At 60.7% G+C, this 27652-nt stretch overlaps 1 protein-coding gene and 1 non-coding gene across 16 annotated transcripts in view; both read left to right on the top strand.

Moving 5' to 3' along the window:
- Positions 1-26401, top strand: part of TCF3 (transcription factor 3) — a 43729-nt gene extending 17328 nt beyond the window's left edge. For 2 of the 15 annotated variants that reach the window (XM_055371125.2, XM_055371126.2), the window contains exons 4-20: positions 3557-3630; positions 3846-3924; positions 7557-7624; positions 9279-9411; positions 10992-11041; positions 12586-12688; positions 12778-12947; positions 13032-13164; positions 14704-14762; positions 14849-14927; positions 16041-16114; positions 16420-16578; positions 16660-16783; positions 20046-20181; positions 23252-23478; positions 23838-23983; positions 24312-26401. In XM_055371125.2, coding sequence (XP_055227100.1) covers positions 3557-3630; positions 3846-3924; positions 7557-7624; positions 9279-9411; positions 10992-11041; positions 12586-12688; positions 12778-12947; positions 13032-13164; positions 14704-14762; positions 14849-14927; positions 16041-16114; positions 16420-16578; positions 16660-16783; positions 20046-20181; positions 23252-23478; positions 23838-23980 — 1811 coding nt within the window. In that variant the 3' untranslated portion in view covers positions 23981-23983; positions 24312-26401. Of the gene's footprint in view, positions 1-3556; positions 3631-3845; positions 3925-7556; positions 7625-9278; positions 9412-10991; positions 11042-12585; positions 12689-12777; positions 12948-13031; positions 13165-14703; positions 14763-14848; positions 14928-16040; positions 16115-16419; positions 16579-16659; positions 16784-20045; positions 20583-23251; positions 23479-23837 lie in introns of those variants that run through there. The other 13 variants (XM_055371122.2, XM_055371123.2, XM_055371118.2 and 10 more) reach the window with 11 other exon arrangements.
- On the top strand, positions 19277-19380 carry LOC115933078 (U6 spliceosomal RNA). Its single transcript, XR_004069103.1, has one exon. It is a non-coding gene; the product is annotated as a U6 spliceosomal RNA (small nuclear RNA).
- Positions 26402-27652: the final 1251 nt, after the last annotated feature.

Below are 27652 nucleotides of genomic sequence, written 5' to 3'. Positions count from 1 at the left end.
GAGACAGGGCGAGGCACAGGCTTGGGGGGTCATAGTGACCCTGTATCGGGTGGCCCGCTTTTACTCCCGAGTAAACGGAACCTGCGTGAGCTGTCGAGGTGTTAATTGGTTTTTAGACGTGACTGTGGTAATTGGTGGCGGCTGTTATTTCATTTGCTTTTGGGGACTGGGTTGTTCAGTACAGCAGGCACTAGCCATATATACATTTTTAAATGTAATTTTTAATGTGCTTGAAAAAATGCTGGCCACATTTCCAGCAGTTGGTAGTGTGGTCCCCGTATTGGACAGCGGAGGTGGAGAATATTTTGATCCTCCAGGAAAATGTTCTTGGAAGCACAGTTATTTATGAGTAAAATGAAGACGTTGAGGCTGGGTGTTTTGGGGGCGTCAGCTGTGTTCCAAGCAGTGCTGCGGACAAAGAGGGGTCCCAGGCTGGGAAGGGGCTCAGGCAGGGGGTGTGGGTGGGGCCACCTCCTGTGTTGGGGAAGAGGAGAGTGGTGAGGTCAGGAAAGAGTTTGGTCTTTATCCTGAGGACGGTGGGGAGCCATGAGAGAGGCTAGAGGGAGGGAGAAGAGCCAAGTTTTGCTTCTAAATGCTCCATCCGGCCGCCTGAGGATGTCAGCAGACTTGGAAGGAAGCTGCTGCAGGGACTGGGCTTAACCCGCTGCTGTAGCTATGGGGCAAGCTGCTGTTCTTTGGGAGGAGGGAAGGTGAGAGGACTCCCAGGACTTTAGCCTGAGCGCCTGAGTGGGGGCACATTGCAGAGCTGGGGCTATAGGATGAAGTCCCCAGGCCCATCTGAAGCCAGACCACCTGGTGTTGTGCCTGAGGGTTTGGCAGGGGTGGTACACAGGGCTGTGTTCAGGGCCCGTGTCCACCAATAGTTTTGCCTGCCTGGCGTGGTAACCCCACTCCTGGTACTGAAGTCTGTCGATTGGGTTTCTTGTGCAGAGGCAGCTGAAGGCACTTGGACAGTCTTTTTCTGTATCAAGGTCAGCCGGCCTTCTCCGGAAAGGACCAAGGAGTGAATATTGTTGGCTGTGCAGGACAGATGGTCTCTATTGGAATTGATTCAACTCTACTCTTGCAGCAAAAGCAGCCGTTGATAGTACATGGACAAACGGGCATAGTGTGTGCCAATAAAACTTTGTTTAAAAAGCAGCTTAGGGGCCAGACTTGGTACTTGTGTACTGTTTGCAGATCGCTGCTGCAGACCAATCTCAGTCCTACCCGGTATTTACTAAGCGCCTTTTGAAGCCTCCCTTTCCCATTTGCCAACGAGCCACCAGGCAAAGACCAGTCCCCGGTCCCTCTCAGGAGGGGACCCAACAGGGACTGGGACTGGGAAACCACCAGCCTGGAGCGTTCCTTGGCCACCGATGGCCTCTCTGAAGCAGCATCTTTCATTGTTATCCTCACGGCAGCCCAGGCAGGTGGGCGGCTTCCACACCCCGTGACTGGAATTGGAACTGAAGCCCAAGGGGTGGGCCGCTCCTGGGGCCCTCTCCCAAGCGCCCCCGCGCCGTCCACTCGCAGGCCTCTCCCGAGGCAGCCAGGCTGGCCCAGGACAGGAAGGTGCCCTTCCCGGGTAAAACTCTGCGGTGCTTCACCAAAGAAATCACAGAAAACCACACTCTGACAGCAGCGTCTTATTCTATTAGTACATTTTAATTAGAACAGGAGCAAGGGATGCATTATGAATATTCATGGTGGGTTATTAAAATGCATAATTAATCGGTGGGGGGGATTTTAATAACTGTATTAATGTGGGGGCTGTCCTTATTTTTGTCATTTCTAGAAGGAGGCCAAGGCTGGGTGAGGGAGGGTTCCCCCAAAGGGCAAATTGAGGCCGCAGAGCCTCTGGCACAGGCCTGTTGGAGTGAACTTTGGGGGGCGATCCCTGGGCATGGGGCCCCAGGAGGTCCCCCACCACACCAGGCCTTCCAGGGGGTGAGGGCTGGGGTGCCAGGAGCCTCCCGTTTGCTCAGTTGGGGGTCTCTGCACCTCCTGGGATACTGGCTATGGCTGGAGGGGACCAGACAACATGCAGGTGGTATAGAGGCAAACTGAGACCCAGAGGGTGCCGGCGCTGTGCCCACCCCTACACAGCCAGCCCACCCTGGCCTCAGCAGCTGCCCTGTTCGCCAGGGCCCACGTGCAGTACCAGGATCTCGGGGTGCAGATGGCCGAGACCTGGCAGCGAATGCCATGTGGATTCCTGGAGACCACAGGAGCCCCCTGCCTGGCCCCCAACCCAGCCATGGCAGCATCCCAGCCCCCCACTCATAATCACATTGGAAATTTTTGATTAGAAAACAAAATCTAAATGAGGCACATGAATATTCATTAGACTTGGAGATTAATATGCATAATTATGCAAATCAGACAGCAATTAAACACCAATACTCCCCGGGGGGAATGATTAACACAAAGGCACCTAAATAGAAGGATGCGATTTGAAAGAAGTTTCTGGTGTGGATGAGCAGGGAGGGCAGGGGGCGGGGCGGAGGAGCCTGCAGAACAACCTGAGGTAGTGCCTGTCACAGACACCAGCACTGGGCTGGGTCCCCCAGGCCTGGCTCTCGGGAAGCCTCTGGACTTGGGAGTTGGACATGGACACCCCCAGCCCTGCAAAAGTAGGGCCTGTTTGTAAATCATTTATAGAGAGGGAAACCAAGGCAGGGCAGCAACTCCGTGGCCAAGCTGAGGAGGCCCAGGGCCCACTCCTGCTTCTCCACGGGTGTGCTCTGTGGCCCCCGATGGAAGGGGGAAGGATCCAAGCAGGCCCGCCCTGCCCAGGGCAGAAGATTCTGGAGTCCTGGGCGTTGCCTGTGAGTGTTCTGAGAGATAAGGGCCCCGCCCGCCCCGCCCCGGGACCAAGGTCCTCGTCCCGTCCCTTGCTGCGCCGGGAACTCCTGCCCCACGCAGGCTTCTGGTCTCCACACTGGGCTTGTTCCTGGGTGATGAGATTCGGCTCCACCCTCACGGGCTGCCAGCCTCCTGCCCGGTGGGTGAGCCTCTGCTGCTGCTTCAGCAAAGGGCGGCCCCACTTCCCACACTGGCAGGTGGGGACAGGGAGACCCTGGGCCTCCCCAGAGCTCATGGTTTAGCTTCCATACCCTCATGCTGTCATGAGCCTTTCTCACAGGGTCAGAAGAGTCTGCATCTGACACAGAGACCCCAGCCCACATAGTCAGGGCTGGGCCAGAGGGAGGGACTTGGGGCTGATGGGGAGGAGGCTCGGCGTGAGAGTGAGGTCTTTGCCCAAGGAGGGTATGAAAGCTGGGGCTTCAGTGGGTGGGTAGGAGTTGGCCAGCAGAGAGCCGACGGAAGAGTTAATTTAAGTTTATGGACCTGTAAGTGCTCCGAGTCCCAGGGTGTCTGGGTGTTAGCTGCTGACTGGTGTCCTCATGAGTCGGGCTGGGTGAGGCTGGGTTAGGAAGGGTTCCACAAGCCCCCTGGGTCCACTGAGGTTTGACCCTGAGACGACGAACCGAAGCTTTTAGAGCTGGGCAGGCGTGAGGGTGACCCATAACTCTCTCTGTCCTGCCTGCAGGTCTTGAGGACCGGCCCAGCTCAGGCTCCTGGGGCAGCAGCGACCAGAGCAGCTCCTCCTTTGACCCCAGCCGGGTAGGAGTCCCCGTGAGGCCTGAGACCCTGAGTTTCCTGTCCCCAGAGTTGGGGGCGAGGGGTGTGGGGAAACTGAGGCTGAGAGAAGGGGCCAGCCTTCCAGGGGTTTGGACTGGGAGACGTGGGTTTGAGTCCTGCCTCTCCAGCTGTAATACGGGGTGGAGGGGGGGCCTGTGAAGCCCCAGCACCTCTCATCCCCACCCCATCTCCCGTAGACCTTCAGCGAGGGCACCCACTTCACTGAGTCGCACAGCAGCCTCTCTTCATCCACATTCCTGGGACCGGGACTCGGAGGTGAGTGCCCGGCCTGGTGCGGTCCCTCTGCTGTGCACAGATGTGCAGACGTGGGCCTTGGCGTGGTCAGTGCACGCACAGCGCCAGGCAAGTCCCCAGCGTTCACCCAGAAGATGTGGACAGCCGAAGCCTCTGCCCGTCCTGGGAGCAGCTGCGAGAGGTGCAGGGGACGCGGTCCGGACTCCCTGGCACGGCACTCTGCAACTAGGCTTCCCCGCCTGAGCGTAGAGACAGGCCGTTCCAGACTCCACTTCCTCCCTGGGATTTCTGCAGGGCTCCTCCTGCTTCCCGGGGAGGGGTCAGCAGGGCTGGCCTGTGCCCACTGGGAAGGAGGCCTAGGAGTTCTGGAGACTCGGGAGGGTGGCCAGAGTGTGCGGTGGTCAGAGCCCATGCCCTTCCGCAGACTGCCCGCCCGCCCTCTTTCCCTGGGGGGCCCTCCTGTTAACCGAGAGAATCATGACTCAGGTTGGGCTCGGTGGCTCACGCCTGTAATACCAGCACTTTGGGAGACTGAGGTGGGTGGATCACCTGAGGTCAGGAGTTTGAGACCAGCCTGGCCAACATGGCGAAACCCCGCTTCTACCAAAAACACAAAAATTAGCCGGTCGTGGTGTTGGGTGCTTATAGTGCCAACTACTCAGGAGGCTGACGCAGGAGAATTGCTTGAACCCAGGAGGTGGAGGCTGCAGTGAGCCGAGATCACGCCATTGCCCTCCAGCCTGGGTGACGGAGCGAGATTCCATCTTAAAAAAAAAAAAAGGATGACGACTCAGGCCTGGTGTCTGGTCCCACCCCACCACGGAACCTGGGCAAGCGCCATCCTCTTCTGAGCCTCAGTTTCCCCACTGTGGGAAAGGGACCCTCCCAGAACCTTCTCGGAGGGAGGCGGTGAGGAGTGGCCCAGCTCTGCAGGCCCTGCCCAATGCCAGGTGGGGGTTGGTGCCTGGTCTTGGGAATATTCCAGCCCCGCTGCAGGCTCACCCGTGCTGCAGGGGAACGAACCGACGCTTGGGAAGGGCACCCTGGCCGGGGGTCTGTGGCTGGGTGGGGCTGACTGGGACGCCCTCCTCCAGGCACCTGGGGCTGCGACTGGGACAGTGTCCCGTGTGCGTTCCCTCCTGCGGGTGACCCAGGAAATCCCCTGAGCTTCACACGCTCCGCCTCCTGCGGGAGTGTCAAGTCCTGTGCCCCGGGGTTCGGGGGGCTCAGGTAGGGGTCTTCGGGGGGTCCCGCTGCTTGGGGGGCTGGGAAGGGCCTCGGGGGTCCTGCTGTCGTGGTCAGCCTCCTGCCCCAGTGCCTCAGCTGTGGAATTGGTGGTTTCGTCCCTCAGTCATCCTGGGATGCAGGATCCTTCCCGTCTCTGGAACCCGACGGTTTGAGGCAGTGTTTCTGCTGGGTTTTCGTGGTGCGGTGGGGGTGTACGCTGCTTAGAAGCCGGGAGCTGTGGGGCGCTGGACCTGCTGCAGGGCCCAGGTGCTCACCGTGTACCCCTCGGCATTGTTGGCTGGGGGGGAAACTGAGGCCCGGAGGACTTTGGGGGACCCAGCCTTTTCCCTGGACCCTGAGGGGCAGCCGCTGTTTGGGCCCCACAGCGGGGCAGGGATGGTCCTGTCTCGCTTTGCCCGGCCTAGAACTTGGAGTACAGTAGAGTCAGTTGGTGTCCTGAGTAGGAAGCGAATAGCGTGAAGGTCGGGCGGGTGTGTCTGAGGGCCCACCACGTGCCACGGGCGATTTCTGCCCGTTCCCCTTATGGGGTAGGTGAGGCCTGGCCTCGCCCCCCTGCCGGTATGGCCCCTGCACCTGGGAGGCTGGTTCCTCACTGGCTGTTCCTTCCTCCCGGCCTCTTCCTCATACCCCCGATGGCCCCAGGGTGGGCAGGGCTGACGTGGGCAGTTCCCACGGCCCGGCCAGCAATGCCCAGAGCCCAGCCGTGTCCCACCTGCCACCCCCACAGGTGGGGCCCGGGCCATAGCCAGGCAGCTTGGAGAGGGCAGGCGGGGGTCCTGGGGAGGCACAGGGGGCTTTTGCCATAAACTCAGCCTCCTGTGGCCTCAGTTTTCTCACCCGAGGAGCCAGGCGAGTGACTGCTGTGGCCGGGTGTGGCCTGTGGGGTGGGTCGTGGCTGTCATCTTCCCCATGTCCCCCCGGATCACCAAGATGAGGAAACGGGAGGCAAAAAACAGCAGCATTTGTTCCAGGAGTTGGGAAATCGTTGAACTTTTAAAATTCAAAAATCGGGAAATTTTTTCCTGCTTTGAGAATAATGTACATTACTCAATCGCGCGTCCCAGCCCCTCACAGCAGCCCCAGTCACATTCCGTGCCCAGTGTCAGCCAGAAGGGGATTTAAGTGGCTCAGGACCTGAGTAATCGGGGCGCCTGCTTCAGGCAAGGCTGGATCCAGGTGTCACTGCATCAGCCCCAGGCCCTCCACACTGGGGGCTCGCCCCGGCAGGGTGTCCCCCTCCGTAGCCCAGGCCCTCCATGCTGGGGGCTCGCCCTGGCCAGCTGTTCCCCTCTGTAGCCCAGGCCTTCCACACTGGGGGCTCGCCCCAGCAGGCTGTCCCCCTCCGTAGCCCAGGCCTTCCATGCTGGGGGCTCGCCCTGGCCAGCTGTCCCCCTCCGTAGCCCAAGCCCTCCACACTGGGGGCTCGCCCCGGCAGGCTGTCCCCCTCCGTAGCCCAGGCCCTCCATGCTGGGGGCTCGCCCTGGCCAGCTGTCCCCCTCTGTAGCCCCGAGGCCTTACCTGTCCTTTGTCACTGAGCGCCCCAGGGAAGTGCTCATTGGTGGGGTGCAGGTCACGTGCTCATTCGCGAGTGAACCCTGGTCTGAAGGCTGCATGCTGGGCACTTTGGGGGAGCCTGTGCCAGGGGAACCCGGGGGCCTGTGCGATGAACCTGATGCGAGCTCTGCTGTCCCCTTCCCGCCTCACCCCCTGTGAGCTCTGCTGTCCCCTTCCCGCCTCACCCCCTGTGAGCTCTGCTGTCCCCTTCCCGCCTCACCCCCTGTGAGCTCTGCTGTCCCCTTCCCGCCTCACCCCCTGTGAGCTCTGCTGTCCCCTTCCCGCTTCACCCCCTGTGAGCTCTGCTGTCCCCTTCCCGCCCCACCCCCTGTGAGCTCTGCTGTCCCCTTCCCGCCCCACCCCCTGTGAGCTCTGCTGTCCCCTTCCCGCCTCACCCCCTGTGAGCTCTGCTGTCCCCTTCCCGCCTCACCCCCTGTGAGCTCTGCTGTCCCCTTCCCGCCTCACCCCTTGTGAGCTCTGCTGTCCCCTTCCCGCCTCACCCCGTGAGTTCTGCTGTCCCCTTTCCGCCTCACCCCCTGGGCAGGGCTTATGTGGGCTGCAGATGCTCAGAGTTGGCCCCGAAATCATCGGGGACCCCTTCTTGTCCCCAAGCCTGTCATTGGGCAGGAGATGGGCACACTGAGGGCAGGGTTCTGCGGGAGATGGGCATACTGGGGTCAGGGCTCCCCGAGATGGGTACACTGTGGTCAGGCTCTGCCAGCATCCTACCGTGGCGCTCTGAGTCGTGTGCACGTACTGAGAGCCTATTGTAGGCACATGGCAGGCACTTGGGGGGCCCTCAGGATGTTCCTTGGGGTCGCCTCCCACTAACCTTCCTTCTCCCCTTGCAGGCAAGAGCGGTGAGCGGGGCGCCTATGCCTCCTTTGGGAGAGACGCAGGCGTGGGTGGCCTGACTCAGGTGAGGGGCTCGGGCCGGGCTGGGGTGTATTTTAATTTTAAACAAATCTGTCACCCATGTTCTCTGATCTGCAGAAGCTCTCCTGGCTTAGCTAGGTTCTGTTTGCTTCCTGATAGCAGTGAAACCAGGCTGGGCTTGGGCCAGGGTGGGCTGGGTGGGTGTGGACCGGGAGCAGTGGGGAGGTAGGTGAGGACCAGGGAGGCCAAGGCCTGCGGGGCTGCCATGCTTAGCTGGAGGGGCTCAGTTGCCCTCTCCTCTGAGTGGCAGGCAGGAAAACAGGCCACGCAGCAGGCCTTTGCAGGTGTGGACCCCCTGGGGAGCCCATACAACAGGCCCCTGTGCAGCCGAGATCCTCACCCACGCTGGCCCTGGTTGTGAGGCTGGGGGAGGATGTTGGGGGCTGTGACCAGCCACAGGGGTCCCATGCAGCCTCCGGTGCTGGGCATTCCCAGGGTTCCTCCCTCACCCCAGGACTTCATCTCTGTCCCCGCCGTCGGCTCCTGGCTCTTGGTGGGGCTCGGCCTTGTCACAGGTGGGGCCGTCTGTGTGCTCACTGTGCCCAAGCCAGAACAACAGTAGCCATAGTGATGGAGGGGGCCAGCCGGGTGCCAGGCTCTGTGCCAGGGGCAGACGTGTGTTTCCCAATCAGTCCCCGCAACGAGGGGCCGCGGCCTACGTGCCCATTTTACAGACAGGAATACGCAGGTGCCCGGGCTCCCCATCCGAGAAGCAGAACTAGGGCTCGGGCCCTGCTCTCTGGAGCTCCCGGGTGACTCATCGAGCCCTGCGGTGGCCACACAGGGTGCGGGCTCAGGACAGGCCGGGCCTCGGGAGAAGGCCCTGTCCTGGGCGCTGGGCCACCCCGTGGGGCCGCTGGATGATGATAGAACAGATGATTCTTTTTTTTTTTTTTTGAGACGGAGTTTCGCTCATGGCCCAGGCTGGAGTTCAACGGCGCAGTCTTGGCTCACCGCAACCTCCGTCTCCTGGGTTCAAGCGATTCTCCTGCCTCAGCCTTTTGAGTAGCTGGGATTACAGGCATGTGCCACCATACCCGGCTAATTTTGTATTCTTTGTAGAGATGGAGTTTCTCCATGTTGGTCAGGCTGGTCTTGAACTCCCGACCTCAGGTGATCCGCCCGCCTCAGCCTCCCAAAGTACTGGGATGACAGGTGTGAGCCACCGCGCCTGGCCTTAGAACGGATGAAATGCAGGAGTCAGTTCCGGGACCCGGCTTAGGGCAGCCCTGGCTCCCCAGGAAGAAAGCCCGTTTCACACTAACACGTACAGAATCCAACCGAGGGCTTTACAAAACAAAACCAAAAAGATAGGAAGCAGCTGGGTGCACAGACGCTGAGCCACGCAGCTTTGTACTTTGCGTCTCAGAATCTGGGGAGCAGCCCCTTGGGTTAGCCACACTGGTATCTGTTTCTCAGTCTTTTGTTCTTCATGAAAACAGCAGTGTGGGATGCGGTCAGTCTCAAGTCAGAGAAACACGGCAGGTGTCACAGAGAAACACCGTGACAGGCAGAAGGGGCATCACCCACTGAGGGGCGGGTCTGAGTGGCTTCGGCCTTTGCAGTTTTTTCTTGAATGGAGCAGCCTGGGGTCTGGATGCCAGCTGGGCGCTTCCTGACCACCCGCTCCCCACCAGGCTGGCTTCCTGTCAGGCGAGCTGGCCCTCAGCAGCCCCGGGCCCCTGTCCCCTTCGGGCATGAAGGGGACCTCCCAGTACTACCCCTCCTACTCCGGCAGCTCCCGGCGGAGAGCGGCAGACGGCAGCCTAGGTGAGCGGGGTCTGGCCGGGGCATCGGGGGCTTCTGGGAGGGAGCCTGCAAAGGGAGGTAGGAGGCTCCCTGTTAGCTGAGGGCAGCAGAGGGAGCAGACCCCGCACCTTCCAGGTCCTGGCTGGACGCCGGGCACTCGGGCCGTGGGAGGGATGGACGGTGACGGGGGTCGAGGCTGGGGCCGGCGGGCGTGGCACGTCCAGGGAGAGGTTCCTACGAGCCTCTGGTCCCGAGGTTCCTGCAGCTGATGGGCACGGGCTCTGCCATGTGCTTTCTGTGTCAGATGCCTCATGGGGCAGCATCGTGGCTCCTCTGCACTGAGGCCTGCTGCTCACGCTGGACAAAGCTTGCACACGCGGGCATCCCCCGCGAGGCACGTTACAGCCTCGGGCTCAGGAGCACTGGATGGCGCCTTGAACTACCTGGGGCCCATTCCAGGCAGCACAGTCGCCAGGCATGGCGGCACTCACCTGGGGTCCCAGCTTCTCTGGAGGCCGAGACAGGAGGATCACTTGAGGCCAGAAGTTGCAAAACATTCTGGGCAACATAGGGAGATCCCATCTTTGCGAAAAATTTTAGAAGTTAGCTAAGTATGGTGGCACACACCTGTGGTCCCAGCTACTCAGGAGGCTGAGGCAGGAGGATGGTTTGACCCTGGGAGTTCGAGGCTGCAGTGAGCTGCGATCGCACCATTGCACTCCAGCCTGAGCAACAGCGCAAGACCCTGCCTGAAAAAAATAAGCGTGAAATCACCCACAAAAAGCACGAAAACGTAAAAGATCGTGGCTCTGAATAGACCAAGGACAGGAGCCCCGTGATGCGGGAGGAGGCCTCTGTTCCGCCTCGGCTGGGCACGTGCGCCTGGGCCACTCGAACTTTTCCCACTGTGCGCACGTCCGTGAGTGACCAGGAAGGCGCCCAAGTGCTGGTTTCCGGGTTACGGATTTTATCCTGTAGGCGAGTTTGCAAACAGCAGCCCCGAGTGGTGAAGCCTGACTGCGTGGGATAGTCAGGGCCATCTTGGAAGGAGGGTGGGGCCAAGGGGCTTCCCAGCAGAGCCTTGGCTCAAAATCCACCAGCTCCTCGTTTTCCGAACTGTGCGTCACGGGAGAAAACCGTCGTGGTTCTTCGACATCTTTGGAGCCGTGTAGATAGACCCGAGGCTTTTTGTTGTTGCTGCTGTTTTGAGACGGAGTCTTTCTCTGTCCCCAGGCTGGAGTGCAGTGACACGATCTCGGCTCACTGCAACCTCTGCCTCCCGGGTTCAAGTGATTCTCCTGCCTCGGCCTCCCGAGTAGCTGGAATTATAGGCGCCCGCCACCACGCCCGGCTACTTTTTGTATTTTCAGTAGAGATGGGGTTTCACTGTGTTGGCCAGGATGGTCTCGATCTCTTGACCTCGTGATCTGCCTGCCTTGGCCTCCCAAAGTCCTGGGATTACAGGCGTGAGCCACCGCGCCCGGCCGACCCGAGGTTTTTAATATGTGAAACGGGAATTGTGAGGGTCTCTCCTCCAGGGTGTAGGGCAGGGGCTGTTCTCATGGCCGGTGGCCGGTTCTCACCCCTTTTGCTCCTAACAGACACGCAACCCAAGAAGGTCCGGAAGGTCCCGCCGGGTCTTCCATCCTCGGTGAGTCGCACGAGGGAGAAGGGACCCCACAGCTCATCAGTGGCAGTGCCAGGCCCTGTGTCCTGGCGAAGCTTGGGAACACACATGGCGGGGTGGGCCCTGAGTGGACAGGCGCCCTGTGATTTCTGAGCCAAGATCTGAGCTCTGACCCGAGCTCTGACCTGAGGCCGCCTCCAAGGGAAGGCGGGGAAGTTCTTCCCTAGGTCTAGCCTCTGTCTGTCTTGTTTTGAGAGAAAGGCAGTCCTGGTGGCTGAGGCCCCTTTAGAAAGGGCACAATTGTGCCGGGTGTGGTGGCTCACGCCTGTCATCCCAGCACTTTGGGAGGCCGAGGTGGGTGGATCACCTGAGGTCAGGAGTTCTAGATCAGCCTAGTCAACATGGTGAAACCCCATTTCTACTAAAAATACAAAAATCAGCCGGGCGTGGTGGTGCATGCCTGTAATCTCAGCTACTTGGGAGGCTGAGGCAGAAGAATTGTTTGAACCCAGGAGGCGGAGGTTGCAGTGAGCCAAGATCGTGCCGCTGCACTGCAGCCAGAGCAACAGAGTGAGACTCCCTCTCAAAAAAAAAAAAAACGAGTGGTGCCACAACTGGGGCTCCCTGTTACATCCTCACAGCTTCAGGCTGCCCCACATCCCTGCCTCCCTGCCAGGCCTCGCAGATGGTCCAGGCTGCTGTGCCACACTCCTGTGGTCTCATCTCGCTGGAGGGAGAGGGAATTTGCCAATTCCCTGGCTCAGTAGCCACCAACCACCCTCTGCCCAGTGCCTGTGCTGGCCCCAAGAGCCCTGGGCATACATGTCACCCCTCCAGCCGACCAGCTCCCCACAGGCCTGGGTTCGGGGTTAGAGTCAGGTTGGCTTCCCAGGCCAAAGGTGTGGTCAGGCTCTGCTCCCAAAAGTATCACTCACTCCCCTCCTTCCCCAGGGTGCACTTTCTCTGCCCTGAAACTGCCCCCCTAGTTTATTACAACAACAGGCCCACCCTGTTGCGGCAAACTTCCCGCTCCAGCACAGCAGCAGACGCTACCAACAGGCCCCAGCCCCACAGTCCAGGCAGTGCCAGCCAGTCAGAGCTGGCGCTAATCACAGACCCCTCTTCCTGTTCCTTTAGTGAAGGAGGAATGTTGCTCTGGGGCCAAGGGAAGCTCAGCACTGGAGGATTGATTCCAGCTGAGGAACAAGGGAGAAGGATGGGATGGGGTGTTGGAGCTGGGCTTTTGATGGGTCGATAGGAGTTTTCTGGATTAAGAAGGAAAAAGGCTTAGTAGGCAGAGCCAGATCCAAGTCCTGAAGTACAAAGGTCAGAAGTTCAGGGAGGCGGGAGGTGGGGGCTGGAAAAGGAGTAGGAGAGAGAGACCAGGACACCATAAGAACCTCAAACTTGGCCAGGGGCTGGGATTTACCTAAAGGGGGGTGGCTTTACAGGGAAGGGAAACGGGGTGGTAGATGTGCTACCAGGAGGGGACAGGAGGCCGGCAAGGTGTGTGGCTGATCGTGGCCCCTCCGTCCTGACTGCACCCCCCACCGCCCACCCGCCCGCAGGTGTACCCGCCCGGCTCAGGTGAGGACTACGGCAGGGATGCCGCCGCCTACCCATCCGCCAAGACCCCCAGCAGCGCCTATCCTGCCCCCTTCTACGTGGCAGGTACATGGCAGGGTGGGGGCTCGCCAGGGACGGTAGGGCAGGGCTGGGGTTCCCCACTCAGACCCCACCTTACCAGCTCCCCTCCACAGATGGCAGCCTGCACCCCTCAGCCGAGCTCTGGAGTCCCCCGGGCCAGGCGGGCTTCGGGCCCATGCTGGGTGGGGGCTCATCCCCGCTGCCCCTCCCGCCCGGTAGCGGCCCCGTGGGCAGCAGTGGAAGCAGCAGCACGTTTGGTGGCCTGCACCAGCACGAGCGCATGGTAGGACCCAGGGCAGGAGGCAGGGGCTGGGTGGAGGGTGGCAGTGCCTCATCTAACCCACCCTCTTCCTGCCTGACCCCCCAGGGCTACCAGCTGCATGGAGCAGAGGTGAACGGTGGGCTCCCATCCGCATCCTCCTTCTCCTCAGCCCCCGGAGCCACGTACGGCGGCGTCTCCAGCCACACGCCGCCTGTCAGCGGGGCCGACAGCCTCCTGGGTACGGCCCCTCCCTGGGATGCGGCCTCTCCGAGGGGACACTGGGCTCCAGGCAGGGTCTGGGTGGGCTCAGTGCCGGGCGGCGAGGACTCCATGGGAGGCGCAGGCGCGTCTGCTGGCCCTGAGAGCGGGTTGTTGTCAGTTCTCATCGTCCGCTGTCTGCAGGGCCTGCCACGTGCGTTGGGCTTGGGATGTGTGGAAATAGATCTTTGAGGAGCGGCTTTCCCGCCTTACAGCTGGGAAAGAGGCTCAGAGAGGGACTCACCCACCCAGGGTCAGAGAGGGACTCACCCACCCAGGGTCAGAGAGGGACTCACCCACCCAGGCCCAGAGAGGGACTCAGTCACCCAGGGTCAGAGAGGGACTCAGTCACCCAGGCTCAGAGAGGGACTCACCCACCCAGGCCCAGAGAAGGACTCAGTCACCCAGGCTCAGAGAGGGACTCACCCACCCAGGCCCAGAGAGGGACTCACCCACCCAGGGTCAGAGAGGGACTCACCCACCCAGGGTCAGAGAGGGACTCACCCACCCAGGCCCAGAGAGGGACTCAGTCACCCAGGCCCAGAGAGGGACTCACCCACCCAGGCCCAGAGAGGGACTCAGTCACCCAGGCCCAGAGAGGGACTCAGTCACCCAGGGTCAGAGAGGGACTCACCCACCCAGGCCCAGAGAGGGACTCAGTCACCCAGGGTCAGAGAGGGACTCAGTCACCCAGGCTCAGAGAGGGACTCACCCACCCAGGCCCAGAGAAGGACTCAGTCACCCAGGCTCAGAGAGGGACTCACCCACCCAGGCCCAGAGAGGGACTCACCCACCCAGGGTCAGAGAGGGACTCAGTCACCCAGGGTCAGAGAGGGACTCACCCACCCAGGCCCAGAGAGGGACTCAGTCACCCAGGCCCAGAGAGGGACTCAGTCACCCAGGCCCAGAGAGGGACTCAGTCACCCAGGCCCAGAGAGGGACTCAGTCACCCAGGGTCAGAGAGGGACTCACCCACCCAGGCCCAGAGAGGGACTCAGTCACCCAGGCTCAGAGAGGGACTCACCCACCCAGGCCCAGAGAGGGACTCACCCACCCAGGCCCAGAGAGGGACTCACCCACCCAGGGTCAGAGAGGGACTCACCCACCCAGGCCCAGAGAGGGACTCACCCACCCAGGCCCAGAGAGGGACTTACCCACCCAGGCCCAGAGAGGGACTCACCCACCCAGGCCCAGAGGGGGACTCACCCACCCAGGGTCAGAGGGGGACTCACCCACCCAGGCCCAGAGGGGGACTCACCCACCCAGGGTCAGAGAGGGACTCACCCACCCAGGCCCAGAGAGGGACTCACCCACATAGGGTCCCCTGCCAGCAGCCTGTCCACAGTGCCTCAACCCCTGCAGAGGCCGGTTTCAGGGGGTCAGACAGAAACCGGACCCAAGTCAGGCTGCTCTCCCCGGCGCAGCAGTGTCTGTGCAGGACGGCAGAACGCAAGAGAGCTTGCCGTCGGCGGCGGCACCCAGGCCGGGTTGCATGGGCCTCACCTCTCTTCACCCACAGGCTCCCGAGGGACCACAGCTGGCAGCTCCGGGGATGCCCTCGGCAAAGCACTGGCCTCGGTGAGGCGTGGGGCATGGGGGGTGGCCAGGCAAGTGACCTGAGAGGCCGGCCCCTGACCGCCCATCTCTCCTGGTCCTCCTCGCAGATCTACTCCCCGGATCACTCAAGCAATAACTTCTCGTCCAGCCCTTCCACCCCCGTGGGCTCCCCCCAGGGCCTGGCAGGTCTGTGAGGGTTTTGGGGGGAGGGGAGGCTGAGGTCTGTGAGGGTTTGGGGGGAGGGGAGGGTGAGGTCTGTGAAGGTTTTGCGGGGGAGGGGAGGCTGGTTCTGGTGCCTGCACCTTGCTGGGATAGGCAGGCAGGTGGGAGGGAGCAGATGGCCCCCAAGGGCCCGTGGCATCGCTGGTCAGGAACCGACAGTGGAAGGGAGTCCCCCATGGGCTTGTGTTCCGCTGGGCAATCCAGGAAAGCTGCCTGGTGGAGGCAGCCTCCAAGCCAGCCCTCCAAGGCTATAGCACATAACCAGGCAGTGAGGGAGGGCTGGGAGGTGGCGTCCAGGTTAGGTCACAGCACAGGCAAAGCCAGGAGGCAGGACCTGGCAGTTCACACTGCGTGAACATGAGGGGACACTGGCGTGCCTAGCAGCTCCCAGGTCCAATGGGGCCAGCAGCGCCAGGGCTGTGGCCTGGACTCTAGAATGTGTGCGTGTTGCCATTTGCTCACCCACTGGGTATTTATTAGGTACTGACTGTTTACCATGTGCGGTGCTCTGGCATGGGAGGGCAGACCCTCCTATCCCTGTGAGGACGTGCTTGCTTATCGGCAGGGGGTGGGGGGCAGGTACAGGAGGAGGGGGAGTGAGAACTGGAGGTTTCCAGAAGGTCTGGGTGTTTAAAAACACCCATGAGTCCTCATCTCTGCCCCATGGGAAGCGCCAGGAACCCTCACTTCACCTCGGCCTGTCTGGTCCCACCTGGAGCTTGCCACTTCCTTGCCTGCTGCTGGAGCCCAGAGTGGGTCAGCCAGGGTGGGGCAGCATGGGGAGGAGCCCCCTACTGTGTGCTGCCGAGCCACTTTATCCTCTCAGTGGGGAGTTGGATTTTGTAGATGGGGAAACTGAGGCTCAGAGATGGGAATGGCAGTACCCACTGGGCACCCAGCGTCCCTGCCTGGCGGGGCTGAGCAGCTTTGCATCAGTGTGGGGTGCCCCAGAATGGCCATCGTGGGCATCACCGGAGGCTGGACAGGCGGGGTGGTTCATGAATCCCTCGCCATGGGCATGAGGCCATGCTCACACCCTGCCCCTTGCACCCCATTCACGTCCCCACTCCCTTCCAGGGACGTCACAGTGGCCTCGAGCAGGAGCCCCCGGTGCCTTATCGCCCAGCTACGACGGGGGTCTCCACGGCCTGGTGAGTGCCCACCCTGCCCCACCCCACCCTTCCCCGACAGAATTTGCAGGACAGATGCTCCTTGAGAAGGAGAAACCTTTTAGTTAGTTTCTCGTAAATAAGCCCCAAGGTGTTATTGAGGCCTCGTGGCCACCAAGGCACACACATTTTGTGTGTGCTCCCGGACGCCATATCCCTGGCATACGCAGCTTCTTGGGGAAGGGGAAAATGGGACCACCGGCCACTTGCATGCGGAAGGGACATGAATGGGGGCCTGTGGGGTCCCTCGGCTTGGGCCCCTCACCACCCATCCCCCCACCCTGCAGCAGAGTAAGATAGAAGACCACCTGGACGAGGCCATCCATGTGCTCCGCAGCCACGCCGTGGGCACAGCCGGCGACATGCACACGCTGCTGCCTGGCCACGGGGCGCTGGCCTCGGGTTTCACTGGCCCCATGTCGCTGGGCGGGCGGCACGCAGGCCTGGTGAGCGCTGGGCAAGGGTGGGGCTGGGCAGTGGGCGGGGACCCGGCTCCCCCTGATGCACCCGTCTCCCCACGCCTGCAGGTTGGAGGCAGCCACCCCGAGGACGGCCTCGCAGGCAGCACCAGCCTCATGCACAACCACGCGGCCCTCCCCAGCCAGCCAGGCACCCTCCCTGACCTGTCTCGGCCTCCCGACTCCTACAGTGGTAAGCCCTTGAGCTTGGGACTGTCCGACTCCTGGTTCCAGTTGGGGAAACTGAGGCACTGTAGTGGTGGGGGTCAGGGTGGGAGCTCAGGGCAGGTGCGGTCACCGTGGGGGCACCTGGTGACATGGGCGCCCCAGTCAGCAACTTCAGGAGGGTGGGTAAGACCGGCGGGGCCAGCATTGGCCCTGGGCATGTGAGGTGGACGGCTCTGGGCTGCCTCTTCATTTGCCTGCTCCCAGACGCTGTGTGCCTGGCAGCGCTCAGCACTGGGGAACGGGGGCGAGGGGTGCAGCAGGATGCCTCTGCCTCAGGGGAGACAGACCAGGAGCTCGCTGCACAGTACAGGTGCCAGGGAGAAGGAACGAAGTGGCTGCGGTGGGTTGGGGGTTTTGTATGGCTTTGAAGATGGTGGCCCGTGAGGCCACAAGGTGATGTTTGGGCAGCATCTGGGAGGAGGCAAGAGTAGGCAAGTACCTGGAGGAGGAGGGTTTCAGGCAGAGGGCGCAGCCCAGGCAAAGGCCCTGGGGCTGGACTGCACCTGGGAGGAACAGCCAGGAGACCCGTGGGGTTGGAGCAGAGTGAGGAGAGGGAGAGAGGGAAGGGGGAGGGTTCAGGTCATGTGGGGCCTTGTGGGCTGCGGGGAGGACTTGGGATTTGGCCATGAGAGAGGTGGCAGCCGTGGAGGGCTGAGGAGGGATGGGACCTGACGCAGGTGCTCACAGATACCCTCTGGTGGCTGCTTGGAGGACAGACTGTGAGTGGCACCGGGAGACCAAGGCAGAGGCCACAGGGCTGGTCCAGGGGCCTTGGAGGGGTGAGCAGTGGGTGGGCCCTGCATCTCCTGAAGGCGGGGCCCACAAGATTTGTGATGGACAGGACTTGAGGGTGAGAGAAGGCAGGGTGGCTCTGGGATTTCTGGCCCGAGCTGTGGGTGACACTGGGGCTGGGAACTCCGTAAGGAAGGGGACAGACGAACAGGTTGGGGACAAATCTGGACCTGGGCCTGGGGATTGTCGAGTGTCTCAGACACCCATGAGAGGCCCAGGAGAAGGCGGGGTAATTGTGGGCCCTGTCCTGGCCCTGGCCCTTCCACCAGCCCAGGAATCCTGCCTGCTTTCCAGGCAGCCTTTCCAAGTACCTTGATTCTATCACCCCTAGGCCAGGGCATCTCACCGCAGCGGCTCTGCCCCCAGGGGACACTGGGTGATGTCTGGGGACATCTGCAGTTGTCAGGGCTGAGGGGTGCTCCTGGCATGGAGTGGGTGGGGGCCAGGGATGCTGCTCAGCACCCTGCAGTGCCCAGGACGGCCCCACCCCACAGGTCAGCAGTTTCCAGGGGCAGCCCCAAGCTTAGTCTTTCACCCGTAGGCTCCCCTCTGTTTCCTTCCTGTCATTCACTTCGTGTGCTGAGGCCTGGGCTGGTCCTGGTGGCTGGCGTTGGCCGATTGCAGCAGAGTTCACTGTGGGGAGTGGGTGCATTTCTGAGGCTCCCCCTCAGGGTACGGGGGTCTCGGGGGATGGCAGCTGGTTTGCTCCGTATGAGCCCTGACTGATTCCTGGACTCCCCGAGCCCGGGTTTTGGGGGTGGCCCAGGCCCTGCTGAACGCAGAGTGGCCGCATTCATTTGGGGCAGCTGTGTACCCTTAAGCCACATGTTTTGCAATTATTGTTCTTGAGCTTCATGAACACAGCGTCCCACTAGCGTGTTCTTTACACCCTGGTTTGCTGGCTCATGTTGTGTGTGGGGTACATGTGTGGTGTGAGCGGCTGGGGTCCCATTGTGAGTGTGCCGTTGGCTCTGGCCTGGGCGTGGGGCTCTAGGTCATTCCAACGTCATGCTTTCCTGCCAACCTGCTGATCAACGGTGTGATACACCTGTTGTCAATTCAGAGGAAAGGCTGATGAATTATTTTCCAAAGCAGCCAAGCTGCCCTCTCACAGGCAAGATTTTGACTGTTCAGGTCCCTCAACTTTGCTAGCTGACTGGGTATGAAAGGGTAGCACAAAGCCACCCTAATTTGCATTTCCTTCATCTCTTGATGCGCTGAAGTGGACTTCCACGAGTTTCTGGCCATGTGGTTTCCTTGTCTGTGAGATGCCTTTTTGGATACCTTGCTTATTTTTCTACTGAGTTGCTTTCTTTTTGTCCTTTCCCATTGATTGTGGGAGATCACCTCCTGGTTGGCTACATCTATGGTGGGTGTCTTCTATTCTTTGGCAAATGCTTTTCTTTTCCTGGTATCTTTGCTGATCAGGAACTCTCAATTCTGATATAGTCCAGCTTACTGATTTTTGTTTTTTCTTTTTTACTTGTTTTGTTTTGAGACAGGGTCTCACCCTGTCACACAGAGTGCAGGGGCATGATCACAGCTCACTGTAGCCATGACCCCCTGGCCTCAAGTGATCCTCCCACCTCAGCCTCCCAAAGTGCTGGGATCACAGGTGTGAGTCAGCCACGGTGCCCGGCCTGTGTTCTTTCAAAAGCAGCTCTTTGAGCACTTGCTTGGACAGCTCTTGGACTAAAATGAGAATGATAAAGATTAGCATAGCATCTGCACAAGGGTGACGTGGACACTCCTGAAGTGTTCCAAAGTTTTATTCTTTTTTTTTTGAGACGGACTCTCGCTTTGTCACCCAGGCTGGAGTACAGTGGCGCAATCTTGGCTCACTGCAACCTCCGCCTCCTGGGTTCAAGTGATTCTCCTGCCTCAGCCTCCCAAGTAGCTGGGATTACAGGTACCCGCCACCACAGCTGGCTAATTTTTTGTATTTTTAGTAGAGATGGGATTTCACCATGTTAGCCAGGATGGTCTTGATCTCCTGACCTCGTGATCCACCCACCTCGGCCTCCCAAAATGCTGGCATTACAGGTGTGAGCTGGTGTGAGCCACTGTGCCCATCTGAAGTGTTCCATATTTTTAAGTTAATGATTGAAACAGTTTACTTTCCCCAAAAAAGAAGAGTGTTCTTTTAGCGTCTTAGTAGATTACTGCCATTGAGTTGCTGCAGAATTTCTACACACTTTGTTCCAAAGGTGGTAAAACTTTCCCTTTCATCTTGTGGTCCTTAATCTGTCTGGCATTGGTTAGCTACACATGGCGTGAGGTAGGGATCCAGTTCTGGTTGTTGGTTTTTTGTTTTTATTTTTGGCCAAGACCTGGTTTTTCCAGGAAAGCCCAAGCCCCTCACCACAGGAGCACAAAGAGATATGTCAGTTGGCCCTGGAGGCCGACGCAGGCCCCTGACCCCAGGCCTGTTGCAGGGCTAGGGCGAGCAGGTGCCACAGCGGCCGCCGGCGAGATCAAGCGGGAGGAGAAAGAGGACGAGGAGAACACGTCAGCGGCTGACCACTCGGAGGAGGAGAAGAAGGAGCTGAAGGCCCCCCGGGCCCGGACCAGGTGCCAACCCACCCCTCGGCCCTCCACACCCCCACCCCATCAGGACGCACATGTGCACAGGCCACACGCACACCGCACCCACACTGGGAGGCCGTCGGCGGGCCCCACGCTCTTCCCCCAACCTCACTGTCTCCCTCTGGCCCCCTCCCGGCGCCCTCCCCGTAGCCCAGACGAGGACGAGGACGACCTTCTCCCCCCAGAGCAGAAGGCCGAGCGGGAGAAGGAGCGCCGGGTGGCCAATAACGCCCGGGAGCGGCTGCGGGTCCGGGACATCAACGAGGCCTTTAAGGAGCTGGGGCGCATGTGCCAACTGCACCTCAACAGCGAGAAGCCCCAGACCAAACTGCTCATCCTGCACCAGGCTGTCTCGGTCATCCTGAACTTGGAGCAGCAAGTGCGAGGTCAGTGGGGGCGCGGGCCACCAGCGTCCCCGCAGCGCCACCCTCCCTCGTGTTCCTGCCCTTGCTCTCCTTCCCCGCCCGCCTTCCTGGAGCCAGCCCTCCCTCTGCAGCAGTTGCCTCCTTGCAGTGACTGTGCCCTTCACCCCCCTGACCGCATTGCCATGACTGTCCACTCCTGACTGCCAGCCCTTCTCCCTGCCTGCCTCAGCATCCCCTCCACAGTGGGAGGACTGGACTCTTTCTGGACCCCTAGTCCTTCAGGCCTGGGCTCTGTGGCTCAGAACTGCATCTCCCAGCTCCAAGGGCTCCCACTCGCCCTGGTCCTCCTTTCTTGGGAAGCCCAGAACCCAGCTCACAGAGGCCAGTGTCCCCGATCCCAGAGACAGGAGCTGGTGTGCAGACCACCCTGGCCCCTTCCCGTCAAGCAGATGCCACGCAAGGCCACATGAGCCCATCCCCTGCCTCTGACTCAGTTTCCCTATCTGAAGGTGATAGGGAAACTTCCTATCACCCCCATTTCCCAGGGCCAGGGGGAGGAAGGATACAGACAGACCCTGTCCCCACCCCCAGATGTGAGCTGATTCCTTCCCCCCGCTGGCAGCTGCTTCCTTAACTCCTTCCTTTCCTCGCCTGCACCCCGTTAACCCTTTCTCTCCTGCAGCACTGTTGCTGGGACCGGAGCCACAGCCCCGGCCCGGCCCACGCGCTGTCCCCTCAGCTCTAAGGTTTCCGAGTCTCTGCAGCCGTGTGCGGCACGCCTCGCGCCCCCAAAGCCCGCCTCTCTGCTGTCTGCCTTCTGCCCTCCCCTCCATCCCGCCCGTCCGTCCCTCTGCTTCCCGTGGCAGCCCCTCCTCACCTCGCACTTGCTGCCCGAGCACCGGGAGCGGCTGGGCTGCAGCCTCAGGGCGTTTCCTCCCCCAGAGCCCCCCCGTCAGGGCTTGCGGGAAGAAACCAGACCCGGGGGCACGCAGCCCCTGGTCCTGTCAGTTTGGTCTGTGCGCTTGTCCTGGGCTCCAGGGGCCGCCCCCGCTACCTGGAGGGATTCCCTCAGGCCCCTAAGGCAGGGTGGGCAGGCAAGTGGGTTAGGCAGCCCCCTAGAGACTAAGACAGGGCACCAGGCATGCTGGGTACTGGGCCAGACCTTCACCCATTTCATCTTCACCACAACCTAGAGCAGTGGGTGCCCTGATGGGGACTGGCATCCATTCTACCAAGTAGGAAGCCAGGGAACAGAGCGAGGTCACCCGTGCAGGGCCATCCAGCACAGAGGCCTGGGCCGGGACCCGCACCCCTGCGGCAGCAGCGACAGTGCCCACTCGCCAGCTGCATGCTGCTCGGCTGGAGAGGGGTCTCAGCCTTGGGCCTGTCACAGAACAGGCTCTTGGAACCTCAGAGCTCTTACTGCGACCATTCACGGTGGCAGTGACAACGGGGTTCCCGGAGGCCTAGGGAGCCGGCCTTCCCAGCCAGGGGCAGGTGCTACAGGGAGGGCTCATCTTGGGGCAGCTGGAGTTCACTGTAGGGGACGGGTGCATTTCTGAGGCTCCTCCCCAGGGTGTGGGGGTCTCGGGGGATGGGAGCTGGTTTGCTCCATGTGAGCCCTGACTGAGTCCTTGACTCCCCAGTCCCGGGTTTTTGGAGTAGCCCAGGCATTTGCCTGCTGAGCCCGTGTCTTCAAGGCCTCCTCTGTCCACAGTGGGTCTGGCCAGGCCTAGCTCTCCATCACCCCGCAAGTGGCTGCTCTGAGCAGGGAAAGTCATCATCTTGGGAGGGAAGAACAAAGAGAGGAGCAGGCACTGGGCCTCCCCTGCCCCCAGCCCTGCCCTGGGGCCCACAGAGTTAGCAGGGTCAAGGGAGAAGCAGTTACCCTGTGGGCTCCCAGACGGGGTAGCAGGGCCCCACCTCCCTCCACAGAAACGTCTGGGAACAGTCAGACCTTGGGTCTTCCTGGGTGTGACCACATCCACAGCCTCCCCTAGAGCTGAGTCTGAGGGCACTTGCCCCTGGGCAGCCAGTCGCGTACACACACAGGCGCCCCACCATGGGGCTCTGCTGCATTCCAGGGAGCACATTCGCCGCGTGCACAGAGAAGCACATTTTCATGCATGTGACAACACGTACATCAGCATGTGGGCCCGTACTGCTGCCCACACCACCACCAGCCGTGTACCCCCACTGCTGCCCACACCAACACCAGCCGTGTACCCCCACTGCTGTCCACACCAACACCAGCCATGTACCTGCATTGCTGTGCCCGACACCAGCCGTGTACCTGCACTGCAGTGCGTGACACCAGCTGTGTAACTGCACTGCTGTCCACACCAACACCAGCCATGTACCCACACTGCTGTGCCCAACGTAAGCCGTGTACCCGCACTGCTGCCCACACCAGCCGTGTACCCACACTGCTGCCCACACCACCAGCCGTGTACCCACGCTGCTGTGCCCACCAACGTAAGCCGTGTACCCGCACTGCTGCCCACACCCACACCAGCCGTGTACCTGCACTGCTGCCCACACTGCTGTGCCCACCAACACCAGCCGTGTACCCGCACTGCTGCCCACACCAGCACAAACACAAGTAGCTGGATACCCTCTCCACAACCCAGCCCTGCCCTCCCACCCAGCCTTGGCGCATCACTAACAGAGGCCTCGGTGCTGTGACCCAGCAGTACGGAGGAGGCGCTGTCCCTGGAGGAGAAAGACCTGAGGGACCGGGAGAGGCGCATGGCCAATAACGCGCGGGAGCGGGTGCGCGTGCGGGATATTAACGAGGCCTTCCGGGAGCTGGGGCGCATGTGCCAGATGCACCTCAAGTCGGACAAAGCGCAGACCAAGCTGCTCATCCTGCAGCAGGCCGTGCAGGTCATCCTGGGGCTGGAGCAGCAGGTGCGAGGTAGGCTCCCCGGCCAGGGCTGCCCCAGCACCCTCTCCCTTCCCCACACCCAGGTGCAGATGCTGGGGCCCTCCTGTGCTTGCTGCCCCCGGACTCTGTCCATGTCTGTCTTTGTGGCTGGACTCAGACCCAGTGACGTTCCCCAGACACCCCCTGATACCCACTCTCTTCTTTACAAGCCTCCACCCCATCCCCCCAGCCTTCTCAAGGAAGGAGGTGAGAGCCGGAAATACAGGAGGCCACACGCGATGGGGCTCTGCCCCCACCCCCTCCTCCCTGACATCCTATCCCCCACTCCCACCTCACATCTTCCTCCTCCCTGGGACCGTCTCCCACAGAGCTCTCCCCCCTCCCTCCAGAGCGGAACCTGAATCCCAAAGCAGCCTGTTTGAAACGGCGAGAAGAAGAAAAGGTGTCGGGTGTGGTTGGAGACCCCCAGATGGTGCTTTCAGCTCCCCACCCAGGCCTGAGCGAAGCCCACAACCCCGCCGGGCACATGTGAAAGGTATGCCTCCGTGGGACGAGCCACCCGCTCTCAGCCCTGTGCTCTGGCCCCAGAACGGCCACTCCGGGCTTCATCCACGTCCACACCTCACACACCTGTTGTCAGCATCGAGCCAACACCAACCTGACAAGGTTCGGAGTGATGGGGGCGGCCAAGGTGACGCTGGGTCCAGGAGCTCCCTGGGGCCCTGGCCTACCACTCACTGGCCTCGCTCCCCCTGTCCCCGAATCTCAGCCACCGTGTCACCCTGTGACCTGTCCCATGGATCCTGAAACTGCGTCTTGGCCCTGTTGCCTGGGCTGACAGGAGCATTTTTTTTTTTTTCCAGTAAACAAAACCTGAAAGCAAGCAACAAAACATACACTTTGTCAGAGAAGAAAAAAATGCCTTAACTATAAAAAGCGGAGAAATGGAAACATATCACTCAAGGGGGATGCTGTGGAAACCTGGCTTATTCTTCTAAAGCCACCAGCAAATTGTGCCTAAGCGAAATATTTTTTTTAAGGAAAATAAAAAGAACATTAGTTACAAGATTTTTTTTTTTCTTAATGTAGATGAAAATTAGCAAGGATGCTGCCTTTTTGGTCTCTGGTTTTTTTAAGCTTTTTTTGCATATGTTTTGTAAGCAACAAATTTTTTTGTATGAAAGTCCCGTGTCTCTCACTATTTCTGCTGCTGTTCCTAGACTGAGCATTGCATTTCTTGATCAACCAGATGATTAAACGTTGTATTAAAAAGACCCCGTGTAAACCTGAGCCCCCCCGCCGCCCCCCCACCCCCCCCCCAGAAGCCACTGCACACAGACAGAACGGGGACAGGCGGCGGGTCTTTTGTTTTTTTGATGTTGGGGGTTCTCTTGGTTTTGTCATGTGGAAAGTGATGCGTGGGCGTTCCCTGATGAAGGCACCTTGGGGCTTCCCTGCCACATCCTCTCCCCTCAGGAAGGGGACTGACCTGGGCTTGGGGGAGGGGACGTCAGCAAGGTGGCTCTGACCATCCCAGGTGACTCTGCCAAGCAGCTGTGGCCCCCAGCGCTACCCCACACGACGCCCTCCCCAGGCACCCCTAAGCTGCTCTCCCTTGGAACCTGCACAGCTCTCTGAAATGGGGCATTTTGTTGGGACCAATGACCCCTGGCATGGGAACCACACCGTGGAGCCCGGTGCTGGGGACCTCCTGGACACCCTGTCCTTCACTCCTTTGCCCCAGGGACCCAGGCTAATGCTCTGAACTCTGGCTGAGGGGATGCTGCTCAGGAGCCAGCACAGGACACCTCCCACCCCACCCCACCATGTCCCCATTACACCAGAGGGCCATCGTGACATAGACAGGATGCCAGGGGCCTGGCCAGCCTCCCCCAACACTGGGGGGCATTCCTGGGCCTGAGGCCACACCTGCTGCCCTCCCTCTGTGGGGTCCAAGGGCAAGAGTGGCTGGAGCCGGGGGACTGTGCTGGTCTGAGCCCCACGAAGGGCTTGGGCTGTGCGTCCGACCCTGCTGCAGAACCAGCAGGGTGGCCTCTCGGGCCCATCTGTGTCCCGTGTCCCAGCACCCAGGTCTCTCTCCAGGTCTCCTTTTCTGGTCTTTTGCCATGAGGGTAACCAGCTCTTCCCAGCTGGCTGGGGACTCTTGGGTTTAAAACTGCAAGTCTCCTACCCTGGGATCCCATCCAGTTCCACACGAACTAGGGCAGTGGTCACTGTGGCACCCAGGTGTGGGCCCGGCTAGCTGGGGGCCTTCATGTGCCCTTCATGCCCCTCCCTGCATTGAGGCCTTGTGGACCCCTGGGCTGGCTGTGCTCACCCCAGCTGCAGGTCAGGTGTCTCCCCCCGTGCCACCCCTGAGACTCCCACCATTACCCCCAGGAGATCCTGGACTGCCTGACTCCCCTCCCCAGACTGGCTTGGGAGCCTGGGCCCCATGGCAGATGCAAGGGAAACCGCAAGGCCAGCTCCATGCCTGGAATCTGCCCCCAGTCCAGGCCAGGCGGAGGGGAGGGGCTGTCCGGCTGCCTCTCCCTTCTCGGTGGCTTCCCCTGCGCCCTGGGGGTTTGATCTCTTAAGGGAACTTGCCTCTCCCTCTTGTTTTGCTCCTGGCCCTGCCCCTAGGTCTGGGTGGGCAGTGGCCCCATAGCCTCTGGAACTGTGCGTTCTGCATAGAATTCAAACGAGATTCACCCAGCACGAGGAGGAAGAAACAGCAGTTTCTGGGAACCACAATTATAGGGGGGTGGGGGGTGTGATCTGAGTGCCTCAAGATGGTTTTCAAAAAAAATTTTTTTAAAGAAAATAATTTTATACGTGTCAACACAGCTGGCTGGATGATTGGGACTTTTAAACGATCCTCTTTGAAGTGGATTCAGAGACCTGTCCTGTATATAACAGCACTGTAGCAATAAACGTGACATTTTATAACGATGCTCTGCAGTCCCCGGGTTCTTTCTGGTGTCACATGTTTAGGAAGGGAAGTGGGGGGCCCCTGACGTTCACCTCGGGTGCAGCAAGGACCGTGGTCCGCCCTGTGCACTGGGCTTCCTCGAGCGACTCCTCACTCTGAGGAGCCCATAGCTCCCAGGGCGGCTGGGAACCTGCATATGTATTCAGGGCTCCAGGCCACCTGGAAGCAGGATTGGCTCCCGGGGAAAAGCAGCTCCCTGGGGGCTGCACTTGGGCGTGTAGGAACCATCCAGGACCTGCGGTCCTCCCAGCCCCCATCTGGGAGGGCTCCCCATCTCCCAACGTCCCGCCCGGGCTGTTGGAACCCACTTCACTGCCCCTTCCTGCTCCGAAGTCGGCTCGAAGTCTGAGCCTGTCACTGCTCCTCTGAAACCTTCCACGGCTCCGTTGCTGGCAGCATCAACCCCACACTCCTTAGTGCGGCATCTGTGACTTCCTCCACAACCGGGTGCCCACGGAACCCACGGACAGGGCTCTCGGGGGGAAGGGGTGTGGCAGGACCTGTGGGGGCGCTGCTCATCCCAAAAGTGCCCACTGGCATCTGCTGCTGTGCCCAGGGACTTGGCCGCTGCATCTCTGCGAGGACACAGCTGGACTGCCCTGCTCCTATGGGGTTGGGGTGGAAGGAGTGCCTTCCTGGCCACTTGACGGGGGGTGGCCCCCAGGAGAGAGCCCTTTGGCGCACAAGTGCCTTAGGGAGGAGAAGGCTCAGCACAGTGACTCATGCCTGTAATCCCAGCACTTCAGGTGGCTGAGACGGGAGGATCGCCTGAGGCCAGGAGTTCCAGTCCATCCTGGGCAACACAGTGAGACCCCATGTGTATAATTTTTAAGGGAAAGAGAGTGGCCAGGAGTTGACAGAAGGTGCTGAGGGGAGCCCTGTCCACCACTCTACCCAGCTGGCCTCTAAATTCATGCTGGAAAACAACTTTTAAAATATACATTGGCCGGGCGCGGTGGCTAACGCCTGTCATCCCAGCACATTGGGAGGCTGTGGCGGGTGGATCACTTGAGGTCAGGAGTTCGAGACCGGCCTGGCCAACATGGCGAAATCCCATCTCTACTAAAAATACAAAAATTAGCCGGGCATGGTGGCGCATGCCTGTAATCCCAGCTATTTTTGGGAGGCTGAGGCAGGAGAATAGCTTGTACCCAGGAGGCAGGGATTGCAGTGAGCTGAGATTGCACCACTGCACTCTAGCCTGGGCGACAG

Source organism: Gorilla gorilla, chromosome 20, assembly GCF_029281585.2.
Source record: "Gorilla gorilla gorilla isolate KB3781 chromosome 20, NHGRI_mGorGor1-v2.1_pri, whole genome shotgun sequence".
Classification (NCBI taxonomy): domain Eukaryota; kingdom Metazoa; phylum Chordata; class Mammalia; order Primates; family Hominidae; genus Gorilla; species Gorilla gorilla.
Note: the sequence above shows the minus strand (reverse complement) of the source record. Positions and strands in the feature narration are given on the sequence as shown.